The following is a 15,740-nucleotide window of genomic DNA, read 5'->3' as shown; positions in this document are numbered from 1 at the left end:
TGAGGTTGTCTTTGTCGTTCTTGCTTCATCATAAAAACAATTCTCCTTCTATAACTTTCCCATAATTTTTCTGGTTTTAATAACGAAATCCAATCTACTAAAATCTGCAGAACTAAATAAGCGAGCGGATTAATAACCTGTTTCAAGTATTGAAGGTTTCCTTGTCTTACTTTATGCTCTTCTTGTAAAAACCCATTAGCGGCAAGCGAGATATATCCCAAGGATAGTTACGCAATGGAAGTTTAAAGGAATAAACTAGTGATCCACTGACCCGGAGAACTACAAAACAAAGAATTAACTTAGGTTTTAAACTTTGTAGAAATGAGTTGTTTCTTGGGGTCTTCCACGCACAGCAAAAGTAGGGAGGATGAAGGCTCATCCATGGTTGCTGCTTATGAACAACAGACCCCTCCATGTATGCCCTCGTGATTAAAATATCTACCCCACAATGAGTCCACTCGTTTTGTGGTTTCTTTTTGTCTTCTTTGTTTTTAAAGATTGAATTCAAGTTCTTTATAATGAAAAAGTTCTAAAATGATTACAAAAGCTCGTTCAGGTTCGCACTTCATAATTTTCTAAATCTGTTAACAGGGAAGGATCAGGGACAAATAACTTCATGGGAATCGGCGGATATTAGCAAAGAATCACCAAACAATATTGCGGCAAAGAGTTACACATTCCTTGAATTAGCGGCTGCTACAAATAGTTTCAAGCAAGAGTTCTTGGTTGGAGAAGGAGGGTTCGGGAGAGTTTACAAAGGGAAGCTGGAGAAGACAGGACATGTAAGAAACGGAGAGCTGTTTTATTGGCAAATGAACTTTGTCTAAAGAAACAAAGAAAAGAGTCTCTTATTCATTGTTGATTGTTGAATTTAGGTGGTGGCTGTGAAGCAACTTGATCGTAATAGATTACAAGGGAACAGAGAGTTTCTGCTAGAGATCTCCGCGTTAAGTACTCTTAAGCATCCCAATCTCGTTAATCTTATTGGATATTGCCTTGACGGAGATCAAAGACTTCTTGTTTATGAGTTTATGCCTCTTGGTTCCCTTGAAGATCATCTCCTCGGTATATTCTTGTCTATCCATTAACCGTTTTTTTTTGTTTGCTGTATATATTGAAATCGGACTGAACCTGCGATTTGGGTATTACATTTGAAACTTCTATGTATAACCGACTAATTTTTTGATCTAGTTAAACCAGATATTACAACGGGACAACAACCATTGGATTGGAACACTCGGATAAGGATAGTCTTAGGAGCTGCAAAAGGGCTTGAGTATCTCCACGAAAAGGCAAACCCTCCGGTGATATATCGAGATTTTAAATCTTCAAATGTATTGCTCAACAGAGATTACGATGTAAAACTATCAGATTTTGGTTTGGCAAAACTTGGTTCGGTTGGTGACACACAAAATGCATCTTCCCGAGTTACGGGAATCTACGGTTATTGTGCTCCTGAGTATCAGAAAACCGGCCACCTAACGGTTAAATCTGATGTGTATAGTTTTGGAGTTGTGTTGTTGGAACTCATAACCGGCAAACGTGTTATTGACACAACGAGACCGAGTCATGAACAAAATCTTATTACTTGGGTAACTCTCTTTTCACTTCTTAAGATATACATTCTTATCATTCATACAAGCCTGACCGGTTAGCATTTCTTGAGGTTCATTTAATTTATGTATTTATTTAGGCACAGCCAATTTTCAGAAAACCAAATAGATTCCCGGAGCTAGCTGATCCACTTCTTCGAGGCGAGTTCCCAGAAAAAAGTCTAAACCAAGCTATCGCAGTAGCGGCAATGTGTCTGCATGAAGAACCAACATTTCGACCATTAATCAGCGATGTCGTTACAGCCTTAAGTTATATGAGTACAGAAACCGATGCATCATCTGGTTATGCTGGTAGCGTCCTAAATTTTCAATCTGGTAAATTTCAAACAGTGGAGGACCTGCTTCAATATTAGTAACCTCCAAGATAAAGATATGTGAACTTGTTACTCTAAAGACTATTACAAAACGATTCGAAATTTATTTCATTTATTTCAGTTATTTATTTATTTATATAAATTTTATAGTTAACTATTCATGCCATAATATGATTTTTTGGCCGATTAAGCCATGACATATAGAGTTTTACCAAACTAAATTACAAATATGAACATTCTCATATTATATTTTGATGAAATTTAAAGTGCTAAACAAAATGAAACGATTTAATTTTATAGTTTTCAAACATTAAAAAGTTATTCTATTATTCAAATAAGAGATGGTATGGAAATCCGGTAGTAGAATAACAGCATAAAAACAATCTTTATAAGATCTTGCAATTCAAGCTAAGAAACGGCAGTTGCATTTTGTTCATGTGGTATGTAGGAGATAAAGGATTGAAAACTTCCTCGTAACAATGCTAACTCCGTCAGTTATATTGAGAAGCTTGGACATGCATGGGCTGCCTCGGTCTCTGCAATAAAGTCCTTGCAGTCCTATCTAAAAGGTTGACAAGTTCATATCATAACATGTTTTCTTTTGTCCAAACTAGTCCTTCCAGCTTGATGTATAAATTTTTTAATTCCCTATACACTAGATTGCAAGCTCAATCAAGTAATTGTAGCATAATCGATGTCAAAGCAACCTAGGTAGTTAAAGATAAAGAGAATGCAAATTCATGATTAATCTAAGCCAAAAAGATAATTTGTAAGTAATCAAAGTGTAAACAAATAAAATGAACTCAATCACAATCAACCACTAAAAAAGGAACAAGATTTAATCAATGCTTAAAAGTAGACTCATGAGGTGCATCAATTAATTATGTGATCTAATGCTAATCTAGGATGCTAATAAAACATTCAAATGTTAATCGTTAGGTCTAGAAACACAAAATTAGATTAGTCCACTTCCATAGTCTAAATCTCTATACTAATTATCAATTAACATCAATTCTCATTGGCTAATCACATTCAAATATGCATTAATAACAAGTTCATATAACCACAAATCATTTTAACCATCAGTTTCCATTTTCCTAACATTCTATGCTAAGCACTTAAATTTGTTCATTGAATCATTTCATCGAACACGAGTACTTTTCGAACATGAAAAAGCCTAAGACCTAGATTCAATATTTTTAAACCTTAATCGAGAATAATACACACCAATCAAGTAAGGATTATATAAATTAAGAATTAAGCATAACAAAATAATCATTGAATGAACCTAATCTACCTAAGACATGAGTCTAACAAGTGACTACTCACTAATCACCTTGAAACCCACTAGACACACGAAAAGATTAGAGATAAAGATGGTAGAGAAGATTAAAAGAGTTAGATTAAAAAATAGGTCTAAACTGGTATAAACAGGCTAGGAAAATCGATCTGGATCGACCCGGGAAGTTTTTGGGTCTGGTGGTCGACTCAGAAGTTTTTGGGTCTGGTGGTCGACCAGCAGCCAAGGCTGGCTGGTGAGTCGACCAGCGTATGAGCCTGGCCGCGGGAACACCGATAGTCAGACTTAGAGGATTTGAGTGGGCAGCCAGCGGGTGGCTTTGGACTGCTGGTTTTGGCTGCTTGTGGCCCATATTATATGAGTGGTCCACCAGCGGGAGGAGACGGTTGCTGGTTCTGGCCACTGGTGGTCCGTCTTGGCCGGGTGATCACCCAGCGGGTGGGACTGGTCCCTGGGCCTACCGATGGGTTCTCGAGTAACTGGCATGTGTTCAATAAATTAGTAACAACGCTCAGAATATAATCAAATGTAAAGGAAGAAGATTTAATCAATGCTTAAAAGTAGACTCATGAGGTGCATCAATTAATTATGTGATCTAATGCTAATCTAGGATGCTAATAAAACATTCAAATGTTAATCATTAGGTCTGGAAACACAAAATTAGATTAGTTCACTTCCATAGTCTAAATCTCTATACTAATTATCAGTTAACATCAATTCTCATTGGCTAATCACATTCAAATATGCATTAATAACAAGTTCATATAACCACAAATCATTTTAACCATCAGTTTCCATTTTCCTAACATTCTATGCTAAGCACTTAAATTTGTTCATTGAATCATTTCATCGAACACGAGTACTTTTCGAACATGAAAAGCCTAAGACCTAGATTCAATATTTTTAAACCTTAATCGAGGATAATACACACCAATCAAGTAAGGATTATATAGATTAAGAATTAAGCATAATAAAATAATCATTGAATAAACCTAATCTACCTAAGACATGAGTCTAACAAGTGACTACTCACTAATCACTTTGAAACCCACTAGACACATGAAAAGATTAGAGATAAAGATGGTAGAGAAGATTAAAAGAGTTAGATTAAAAAATAGGTCTAAACTGGTATAAACAGGCTAGGAAAATCGATTTGGATCGACCCGGGAAGTTTTTGGATCTGGTGGTCGACTCAGAAGTTTTTGGGATCTGGTGGTCGACCAGCATCCAAGGCTGGCTGGTGAGTCGACCAGCGTATGAGCCTGGCCGCGGGAACACCGATAGTCAGACTTGGAGGATTTGAGTGGGCGGCCAGCGGGTGGCTATGGACTGCTGGTTTTGGCTGCTTGTGGCCCATATTATATGAGTGGTCCACCAGCGGGAGGAGACGGTTGCTGGTTCTGGCCGCTGGTGGTCCGTCTTGGCCAGGTGATCACCCAGCGGGTGGGACTGGTCGCTGGGCCTACCGCTGGGTTCTCGAGTAACTGGCATGTGTTCAATAAATTAGTAACAACGCTCAGAATATAACTCTGATCAACCTGAGACATCTTCCATTGGAAAGATAACTCAGTTTCTTATGTTTTGGAAAGTTATGGGCTTCAGAAGATATTTTCAAGCACTTCATCTAAATAGATATTTCAACCCTATGTGGCTTAATCTGCTCCAATTGCTCTAAAATCTGAAAGTAACTGCTTCAACACACATTAGATGCAAATGAACATGCATATAGAATATCTACTCCTAAATTCAATCCAAATGGATTAGAATGAGATTAAAAAAGGCTAAGAACTATTAAAATAGTAAGACAGCACAGCTCCAAGTGCATAGAGGATATAACAGTAATATATTATAAAAAAGTTAGATATATAATAATTTGTAATTAAATATCAATCAAATCAAAAATATCTTATATAAAAAAATATGTTTTCTCTATCCTGGTGAGGACACCTGGGATGTCATGTCAAAAAATCGAAGCATGTATGCGCGATATGTCCCTTACCTCTCCAAAAACACAGCGCTTCATTTAAGTCTAGGAAAAACAATGGGGACTTTCTGTTAATCTTCAGAATTAGAGGCCCAAACCGAGCAGCCCTTTATTCTTCCTCTACCCCACCCCGCACCTAGGGTTTGTATTCTTCGATTAGCAATATCTAAACAAATTTCGCTATACTCGCTGCCTCATTTCTTCGTGTTCATCCACCGAAAGTAGATATCTACTGGAGTTACGGAATATTTCGGAAACCTATTCGCCGTCTTAAATGCAAGCATTAACACTCTCCACTCATACCACAATTTATCATTCACGACACGCCATTCGCGTGAGTAAAGCTACAAACTTTTTCAAAGCTCTCAATGTGCTCCATTGGGATCTCTGCATGGAGACTACTGAACACCTTTCTCTGCCCAAAGCGATTAGGGAGAGCTTGAACTCAAAATCTTGCCTCAGACAGGGTGGGGAAATAATGGCAGAGCGCGTAGTAGGGAGGTTATGCAGAAGGTTTCTCTGCCCGATCGGAACAGCTTACTCTGGATGTTCTTGCTGCTGCGCAGCGAGTAGAGCGCGCAGCTTGTTGTGCAGCTACTTTCCATGGATGGTTTTCTGCATTTACTTCATTTGTTGTTGCATCAGTTGCATTGCTGCAGCAAAATCATTCTGATGGCTGTGATCACTCATGGTGGTGTTGGTCGGCCTTGGTTGTTGTTTGTTCTCTCTTTCTAACCTTGCGAGCTCCTGGTTGCTGAGTGTAACAAATGTCCTTGTGCGTTGCTCCGAGTATGTCTACTGGTCATGCACCTGGAACATTAGCTGCAAAAAAGAGAAAAGAGTAAGTTAGAGGTCTTAGACTAAATAAATAACTAAAAAATAAAGGTAAAAAATGGTACTCGGCAACGGCGAAAAATTTTGATACACTAAAACTGAATATTTCCTACTGTCAAGTTAACAGTGGTAATTGTAGTATTTGAGGTTCAATCCAGATGACCAGTTTACACTTTATCTTTATGTGATCAATATCAAGCTAAAACAATATGGGGGTTTTGATTGAGGGTAACGTGACAAAGCAGCAAATAATCTAAATGTAAATTCAATTTAAGGAGAATGCTAGTCTAGAGTGGTTTGATCGGGTGTTAAACAAGTATGAGCCAAACAATTATTCAAGTTCGATTAAAGACTAGTCTAGAACTCGGATCACTTAAGATAGATCAGCCCACTGTTTGTCAATCGATCTCAGTACCTAAATTATTGTTTGGACTGAGACGCGATGACAAATATTAAGATCAAGTCCGATCTGTTCACAAAACACCCTAACATCTACTTTCGCTGGTTAGGGATATGATGCTCATTCAAGTTATGTCTAGCAACCTATAACACTTTTGATGAATAGATTAAACCTAGAATCAGGCACTAAGTGGTTAACTTGATGCAAACCTCAAGAATAACAGTGAATGAAGACAATCGATTTATAACTTATTTATGTCAAGCTCACAGATCTAACACCCTAACACCCTAGACTAAGCAAGCTGACTACTCAGCCATAAAGCAAGAAAACGCAGAGACAAAGATATAAAGCAACATGATATATGACTGAAATAAAGTAATAGGGTTCAGAGGGTTCTTCTCTAAATCGAGAGAGATTGCCTTCTATCTTTACAAAGTAGCAAAATCTCCAGTTTCAAAGTCTAGGGTATGGTTTCTCCTCCAAAAAATAGCGTAGAATAATAATAGAAGAATGGGAAAAGAAGATATATCGATGTCCCTGGCGGCTGGGAGAGAAAATAGGGAGATTGTGGCAAATCCCGAGATAAGTTGTAGTTTCCTTAAAAATCTCTGCCGCTGGAACAGGCGCTCGGGTTGCTCCGCTCGATCGTCCGATCGTCAGGCTGCTCCGCATGAAAAGCACCAAATTGCACTATTTTCTGCCTCTTTTGCTCCAGCTGGTCCATCTCCTATCCAGCGCAACTCCAGATCTGAAATGACTCGAAAGGGACAAGGAAGACTCAATAAATACTTGAAAACCAATTGGAAAACATATATACAATATAGTCAAAAACACCATATATCATCTAGCAATTGCTGAAGACTTTTAATTAGTGATTCAGCTAAACCATTTTGTGTGTGAACATGAGCTACATGATGTTTAAAACTTATCCCAATAAACATGCAAACATCATTGAAGGTGAGACATGAATTCACCAGAATTATGTAAGCGAATTGCTTTAGAGGAAAAATCTAGAAAATGTACTCGTAAAAAAGCCTATAATTTAAAACCAAAATCTTATAACTTAAAGCCAAATAACTAAAAGACAATAAATAAATTAAGAGTGATTTTGTACAATACCCACGAATGGGAAAGAAATTAGAAGTTTATCCCCACTCGTTTGAAAGGGCATGCTACAGTGAAAATTTGAGTAGGATGTGACGAAATTGCCCTCATGACAGCCACATGTGTCCGTCAGATTATTCTCGATAGCACCAATCTGTGTTAATGTCAGTGACAACTTTTTTTGTATACATGAAACCTTATTTCTCTTCATAAATGCCTTGAGAGAAAATTATGCTATTCTTTTTTTTTTGTAAAACATGCTACTCAATAGACCAAATCTATCAATGTATGGATTGTATTGAGTATAAGGCTATATGCAATTATATATAAATATGAAAATATATTTGTGTATAGGTTTATGTTCAAAACAATATGCCATATAATATTTAAAATAAAATTATTGTTACATAGTTGGTTAGTCGTTAATAAAAATATGGTACGTAGTTGTTTAGCCGTTAAGTTTCGTGTTAGTGGGATATGGTGATTGGTAACGATCATTGATACCGTTAACGATGACTTAATTGCTATATGAAAAACGAATAATAAACAAATTTTTTGATCGTTTAAAAAATATAAATAGTCTAAATAAAATATACATCTAACTGTTAGTAAAAAAGTTAGTGAGTGGTTAACAAACAATTAGTTAATATACATCTTAACAGATAATTATATATTTAACGACCAATTGAAGTTAAATATGTTAGGTAATGAATATTTTAGCGGCTAAGTATGAACTTAAAATCATTAGCTACACATCTGTAGAAATTTTTTAAAATATTAGTTGCTAAAAAATATGTTAGTGGTTAACAAATACATAAGTAACTGTAAAAGTAACGACCAGTACTTGGACACTTAATGAAAAAGATTGATATAATAGTTATATTTTTTGAATTAGTAGCACAACAAAAATGACACTTGAACTTAATAAAAACAAGATATAAGTTGATATTTAGTTGAAAATTTTCTTTCATACACTTAAATGAGTATGTTTTCACTAATCAATACATATTATTAACAGTTAACAGCGTAATTAGTAGTAAAAAATATGAGTTACATGCTACCAGAGCTTTTCCATCATTAGACAGTCAAAAATATCATGGTGTAATCGATAAAAAATAATACTTTATATGAGAATTTAATTTGATAGAGAAGTAAAGAAGAAATAAGAAGAAAAGAAGATAAAAAAAAAGAAGAGTTGCTAAAAAAAATGGGGAGGAAAGAAAAGACAGAAAAATGAAAAGGAGAAAAGAATGTGTCTGATGCAAACACATGACCAATGTGTAAACGATTGGCTCTCTGTCACACGCCACTGTTGTTCTGTGTCTCAGGGAAACAACTAACGAGGGTAAAATGGTCAGAAAATATGGACTATAAAATTAAGGGTATATTGCAATTTAGAGGTAGCTTTAGGTGTAATTACGCAAATTTCTCTTTCTAAAACAAAATATCTCTTCATTAATTATTCTCAATCACTTTTTATGTTCTTCATAAGAAAATTGGCAAGGTCAATGTGAGAAGCATCACCAAAATCAAAGTCATCTTTTCTAACTTCGTACACCATGTTTTTTCCTACTTTATTTCCCTTTTGTTTTATTGAATGTTGATACAGTTCAGCAAGATACTTTTGTGTACGATACGAACGAGACTGATGGTCTTTTCCCCCACACCGGTAACACACATTCACTTGTATTGAATTCTCTTGTTTGTTACCATTTCTGTTTTCCCACTTCTTGTGAGAATTATAGTTCTTAAAAGAAAATCCTCGTCCTCGATTTTGACCATATCTTCGTCCACGTCCACGTCCATGTGTGATCCACGACGATGTCCATGACCTCAACCACGAGTGTAGCCATTTCCATGGCTAGTTTTGTTCTATTCACTCACATTCCCTTTAGGAAGTGGAGTAGATCCAGTTGGACATAAGTCCATGATTTTTCATATCGAAAGTTCATTGTTTTGCTCAGTCACAAGGATACAAGATATACGTTGAGAATAATTCTGGAATCCCTTTTCACGACATTATGCCTGAAAGAGAACATTATTTACGTGAAAAGTAAATAATGTTTTCTCTAACTTATCAGCTCCCGTGATTTTTTATCTATATAACACCAATTTGGAAGTAATTCTGAACAAAGCTGAATTGTAATCACTTACAGGCTTAAGTCTCAAAATTTCAGATGTATTCATTCATAACGAGTTTTAGGTAAAATCATAGTTTTCTGGTGGTACTACATTTCTTTTAAAATGTTCCAAAGGATTTGTAGATCCTTCACAATCAGGTACACATTCTTGAGACCTCCATGACAAAGCATGAGCTTTGCTTTGACTTATAGCTTGATTTCTTCTTCTTTTTTTATTGTGACTTTAAGTTTCTTTGCATTAAAGGAAAATTCAGCATCTACTATCCATACTAAATAAGTATCTTCCGTGAAACTAAAACCTTCTAATTGAAAACTAGTAAAATTCGACATAGTTCACTTGTAGCTCAAGATCGCTAGAGTTTCATGCACAAGTAAAGAAGATAAGAGAAGAATCATTGTCTTGTTCCGAATAATGAGCATTTTTTTAAGTTTGGAGAATAAATACAAGTAAACTTTGGTGAATAAGTAAATCTATTACTTTCTATAATTAATATCACAATATTTATAACAGTAAGAGATTAATTGATTTCTTAATTAAATATTCCACCAGATTGTACTCCATCCGTTTCAAAATGTTACACGTTTTAATTTTTTCAAACAGATTAATAAAAATATTAAACTTAAATATTATATGCATATTTTTTTGATTATCTATTTTCCATGATTCTAATCCAATAAGAATTCCGTAAATGCAGTTAATCTTTTTGAAGTTTACAATTAATCTAGTTGATAAAATATATTGAAAATATAAAAATTTTATCTTTTCGAAACAAAACTTTTTCCTAAAATATGCATCTATATGAAATGGAGGAAGTATTCTTTAGTTTATGGATTTTGAATGAGATCGATTGTTATCCAAATCCGCATACCTTTTGTAGTTTAAATTTTTTGACTGTGTTATGGCTGGACTTTAATTAGATGGGCCTTTCTCTAGTATGGGTTTCCGATCTCAGACAAAGGATTATCGCATATAAGGTGTTATTGGATATTTTTCTTGTCAGTTCGAATATCTCAACTTTGGTTGAAATTGACCTTTAACAATATATAAGGTCGGTCTCAGGTTTGTTACCCTTCACAGAGTAAAATATGAAAGGGGTTAGAAAGTTTGATCACAAAAAATAAAGGGGTTAGAATAAATTTCAGTGGATGAGTTATTTACGTCTTAATTATACACTAGATCGGGACCCAAACAACGGATAATTATTTTCGAATTTATAAATATATAATTAGTATATATTTTTACGATTACTTATATATTTAAATGTGTATATATTGCTTTTTATTATATATTTATCCTATTAAATTTGTGTTTGATTATAAAACCAAATTTTTATACACGAAAAAAACATATTTTAAAATTATTTTGTATTTAGTATATTATCATTCTGATCCGTAATTCAAAGTATTAGATTTCTTTTAAAAATTTTATGTTTATTTATTTTAGATAATAAATTACTATATATAAAAATTCTTAAGAGAAGTTAATTTTTATGCATGTATTATATAATTTACTAATGTTAAACCGTTCTATCAACGAGTAAATGGTTGGACCTTTAGATTCTTTTCTAAAGGAGGGAAGGAAGTAATCATAAAATCGGTAGTCACTGCCTTACCAAATCATGTAATGGCCAGTTTCCGTATTCCAAAAACAGTTATTAAGAAGCTAACGAGTGCAGTGGCAAAATTTTGGTGGAGCCCGGGAGGTGCAACTAGGGGTATGCATTGGCAATCTTGGGATAAAGTATGTTTACCTAAGGATGAGGGTGGATTGGGCTTTAAAGACTTTACGGACTTTAACACAGCCATGCTAGGAAAGCAATTCTGGAGATTAATAGAGAAACCTCAAACTCTATTTTCTCGGGTTTTCAAGGGTAGATATTTCAGAAATGCATCACCTTTGGAACCAATTCGTTCGTACTCGGCATCTTATGGATGGCGAAGTATTGTTTCCGCTAGATCTCTGGTAAGCAAAGGACTAATCAAAAGGGTGGGATCAGGATCAACCATCTCAGTATGGAATGATCCCTGGCTCCCATCCACCCGCCCGAGACCAGCAAATAAAAACCACCACAATCTTTTTCCGGACCTTACGGTAGACTCACTCATCAATGAAAATTCGAGGACTTGGAATATCCAAACGCTTCAGAGTCTGGTTGACCCTGAGGATGTTAAGCTTATTCTAAGCATCCCGCTCAGCAGAGCCACAACAACGGATAGACACGGTTGGCATTTTAATACTAATGGGAGGTATTCAGTGAAATCTGGTTATCAAATTGAAAGGGTATACCCAGATAGAGATAGAGTCATACCAGAGTTGGGACCATCCATCACCCCTTTGAAGGCGCAATGCTGGAAGATAAAATGCCCGCCAAAAATGAGGCATTTTCTTTGGCAAATGCTATCTGGTTGTATAGCGGTTAAAAAGAATTTAAAATCTAGAGGAATACAAGGTGATACTATTTTCTCAAGATGTGGAGCTCAGGAAGAATCAATTAATCACACTTTTTTTGAATGTCCACCAGCAGTCCAAGTATGGGCATTGTCTAGGATTCCATCAAATCCAGCAATATTCCCCAGTGGTTCATTATTTGTAAATATGGATCATTTATTTTGGCGAGTACCATCTGTAATTGAGGATCATCATTTTGCATGGATACTATGGTATATTTGGAAGGCAAGAAACTGTAAAGTGTTTAGTAATTTGGATATTGATCCAAGGGATACTCTTCAGTTAGCCGATACTGAATCCCGACTTTGGAAAGACGCACAAAGTTTGCTTAACCAAGGAGTGGAAACTGCTAGACAACCAATGACGACACATGACCCAATAATCCCAGGCAGATGGTGTTTCTCGGATGGATCATGGAAGGTGAATGAGAGTTTCTCAGGACAAGGTTGGTATAGTACCTTGGAAGGGTTTGATGGATTAATGGGTGCAAGGAATACGAGAGCAAGTCTCTCTCCATTGCATTCAGAGATTGAAGCTCTAATTTGGGCAATGGAATGTATGAGGAATTTGAGGCAGTATAATGTTACTTTTGCAACGGATTGTTCACAGTTGGTGAAGATGGTTTCGGAACCGGACGACTGGCCAGCCTTTGCAAGTTATTTAGAAGACATAGGAAGTCTGAGAAAAAGTTTTGCTTCTTCGGAGGTGGTCCATGTACCCAGAACGAAGAACAAAAAGGCGGACTGTCTAGCACGTAGTGCAAGAAAGCAATCGTCTTACGTCGTCCACATGGATACGGATCCTCCTGTTTGGTTCACAGAGTCAATATGAGTCTGTATTGCTGCTGACAAAAAAAAAAAAGTTAAACCGTTCTATCAACATATTATATTTTTAGCATATAAGTTTTATATTTATGAAAATAAATATATTAAGTTATCGATTTAAAATAATTTAATCATATCTAGTTTATATAATGGTTTTCTTTTGAAATGGTAGAGATTATTATAAATAGATAAAATATAATAGTATTTTTCATTTTATAAAAGATAATTGTATATATATTAATGTATAATAATATTTTATTACTAATTACAAAATTAACGAAAATAATATTGACAGTTAATATGTGTTGTTATAATTTTTTTCAACAGATTTGTTAGATATTTGTATTTTAAATTAAAAATATCAAAGATATTATGATTTAAATAATTAAAGATACTATCAGAGCCGTGCTTATGGTGTTATCAAAAAGGCATTTGCCTCGGGTCCCCCCAAAATATATTAATTTTAGAGCCCCCAAAATACATCAATTACATTATGGCATAGTGGTTACAGTGTTCTTCTAGTTAGGTTTATGTAAGTTCGTTTGATTCTCCTATGTGCTATCATTAAGACTTTGCTATTTTGATATATTAGCTTCTTTCAGTTTATGTTTTCATGCCACAATTTTTTCTATGATTTTGATTTGTTTTAAAGTTTATAAGAAAATTTGTGTTAAGAAAAATAATATTTACATAAGAGATTTTATCTATAGGTTTATTACAAAGTATGTGTTATAAAACTTTAAACTAGTATTATCTTAAAATTTATAAAAAAAATACTTTTTATCATTCGCCTTAGGCTTCCTTAAGTGCTCGCACGGCACTGGATACTATACTATATTAGTATTGAAGAAATACATAAGATAAAAAAATTAAATGATAGTTCAAATAAAAATATCACACATAAAAAAAATCAGGACTTCTATTTAAAAAAAAAAAGATATATGTTTACAAAGAATGGTAAGAGATGATCACAAAATAGTCAATGAATAGTTCTCACTCACGTCACTGCTTACGAAAGAAAAAAAAATAAAACAAATCAGTGAATCACAAAATGAGGCGGCTTATTCTTGGGTCATGTGGCAGTTTCAGAAGTCAAAAGATTAAATTGTCCCTTAGTTAGATCCATCATTGTCACCCTTTTTACTCTTTTTTATCTATAAAAGTGATCCGATCCTTTAGTCTTAACATTCAAATTGAGAAGTAACGATAAATGGATAAAAACGCAAGAAGCTCACCGTCTTTCCCTATGGCCGGTCGTGTAGCCATAGTGACTGGAGCCACAAGAGGCATCGGCCGTGCGATTGCCATTCACCTCCACAGCCTTGGCGCAAGAGTCACCCTCAATTATGTCTCGAGCTCATCAGAAGCTGAACTTCTGGCTTCGGAACTAAACGCGTCATCTCAACAAAACTCAGCAATAGCAGTGAGAGCAGATGTTTCAGATCCTGACCAGATCAATAACTTGTTTGATCAAACCGAACAAGAGTTCGGATCAAAAGTTCACATTCTCATAAATTGTGCAGGTGTCTTGGACCCAAAGTATCCATCTATATCCGAGACTACACTTGAAGACTTCGAGAAAACGTTCAGAACTAACACGAGAGGGGCTTTCGTGTGTTGCAAGGAAGCTGCTAAGAGAGTTGTTAGAGGAGGTGGTGGAAGAATCATTATGATGTCTACTTCGCAGGTCGGAGCACTCTCGCCAGGTTATGGAGTCTATACCGCGTCAAAGGCTGCGGTGGAAACAATGGTAAGAGTGTTGGCAAAAGAACTGAAGGGAAGCCAGATTACCGCAAACTGTGTTGCTCCAGGGCCGGTTGCGACTGAGATGTTCTATGCAGGAAAAAGTGATGAAACGGTGAAGATGCTTGCAAGCGCGTCTCCAATGGAGAGGATTGGCGAGCCAAAGGATGTTGCGGAGATTGTAGGATTTTTGGCAGGTGATGGTGGGGAATGGATCAACGGTCAGGTTATTAGGGCCAATGGAGGCTTTGTTGTGTGAAAATAGGAAGATTAAACTATAAAATATTTGATGTTAATGTCTTTTTGGTGTGTTGGGTGCTGTTCGTTTGCTCACCTGGGTGATTCATCTGGATGAAGATGCAAGTTGATGTTCGTTTTGTACATTAAAATGCTACATCCAGATGGATCATCCAACTGCATTTATGAAAACTCATCTCAAATTCTCATTCAAATGAGGGTGAGTCTTCACGGATCATCTGGGTGAAGGTGAGTCTTCACCAAAAATTTGATAATTTTTTTGTCAAAACAAAAAAAATTCTCGCCAAACCCAAAAATGCAATTTCCCGTCAAAATTGGAAAACACAATTTCTCGTCAAAATCGGAAAAAGATAATTTTGCCAAAACCGGAAAACATAATTTCCCGCCAAAATCGTTCGTCAAAATCAGAGAAAGACAATTTCCCGCCAAAACCGGAAAACACAATTTCTCGCCAAAATCGAAAAACACACACTTTCAAGCCAAAACCGAGAAATCACAATTTCCCGCCAAAACTGGAAAATATAATTTCCCGCCAAAACTGAGAAACCACAATTTCCCGCCAAAACCGGAAAACATAATTTTCCGCCAAAATCGGAAAACTTCATTTTCCGTCAAAACCGGAAAACACACAATTTCCCGCCAAAACCGGAAAAACGTAATTTCCCGCCAAAACCAAAAAACGAAATTTCTCGTGAAAACAGGAAAAACGCATTTTCTGGCCAAAATCGGGAAAACGCAATATCCAGCCAAAACCGGAAAACGTAATTTCTTGACAA

General features: G+C 35.6%; 2 protein-coding genes across 2 annotated transcripts; both read left to right on the top strand.

Moving 5' to 3' along the window:
* Positions 1–321: 321 nt before the first annotated feature.
* Positions 322–1,984, top strand: LOC108851112 (probable serine/threonine-protein kinase PBL24). The gene is made up of 5 exons (XM_018624531.2): positions 322–415; positions 592–782; positions 876–1,065; positions 1,201–1,592; positions 1,694–1,984. Exons 1-5 carry the CDS (start codon positions 322–324, stop codon positions 1,964–1,966), a joined length of 1,140 nt encoding a protein of 379 aa, XP_018480033.2. The 3' UTR covers positions 1,967–1,984.
* Positions 1,985–14,143: 12,159 nt separating this feature from the next.
* Positions 14,144–15,158, top strand: LOC108853688 (NADPH-dependent aldehyde reductase-like protein, chloroplastic). The gene has a single exon (XM_018627104.2). It carries the CDS (start codon positions 14,174–14,176, stop codon positions 14,963–14,965), a length of 792 nt encoding a protein of 263 aa, XP_018482606.1. The 5' UTR covers positions 14,144–14,173; the 3' UTR covers positions 14,966–15,158.
* The last annotated feature ends 582 nt before the right edge of the window (positions 15,159–15,740 follow it).

This window comes from Raphanus sativus, chromosome 4, assembly GCF_000801105.2.
Source record: "Raphanus sativus cultivar WK10039 chromosome 4, ASM80110v3, whole genome shotgun sequence".
In the NCBI taxonomy this organism is placed as follows: Eukaryota; Viridiplantae; Streptophyta; class Magnoliopsida; order Brassicales; family Brassicaceae; genus Raphanus; species Raphanus sativus.
Note: the sequence above shows the minus strand (reverse complement) of the source record. Positions and strands in the feature narration are given on the sequence as shown.

Bases quoted from the DNA above. Each gene is read 5' to 3' on its own strand.
- LOC108851112 (XM_018624531.2), top strand. From the start codon at position 322: ATGAGTTGTTTCTTGGGGTCTTCCACGCACAGCAAAAGTAGGGAGGAT. The intron at 1,066-1,200 runs GTATATTCTTGT...TAGTTAAACCAG, and splicing joins CCTTGAAGATCATCTCCTCG to ATATTACAACGGGACAACAA. The intron at 1,593-1,693 runs GTAACTCTCTTT...GTATTTATTTAG, and splicing joins AACAAAATCTTATTACTTGG to GCACAGCCAATTTTCAGAAA.
- LOC108853688 (XM_018627104.2), top strand. From the start codon at position 14,174: ATGGATAAAAACGCAAGAAGCTCACCGTCTTTCCCTATGGCCGGTCGT.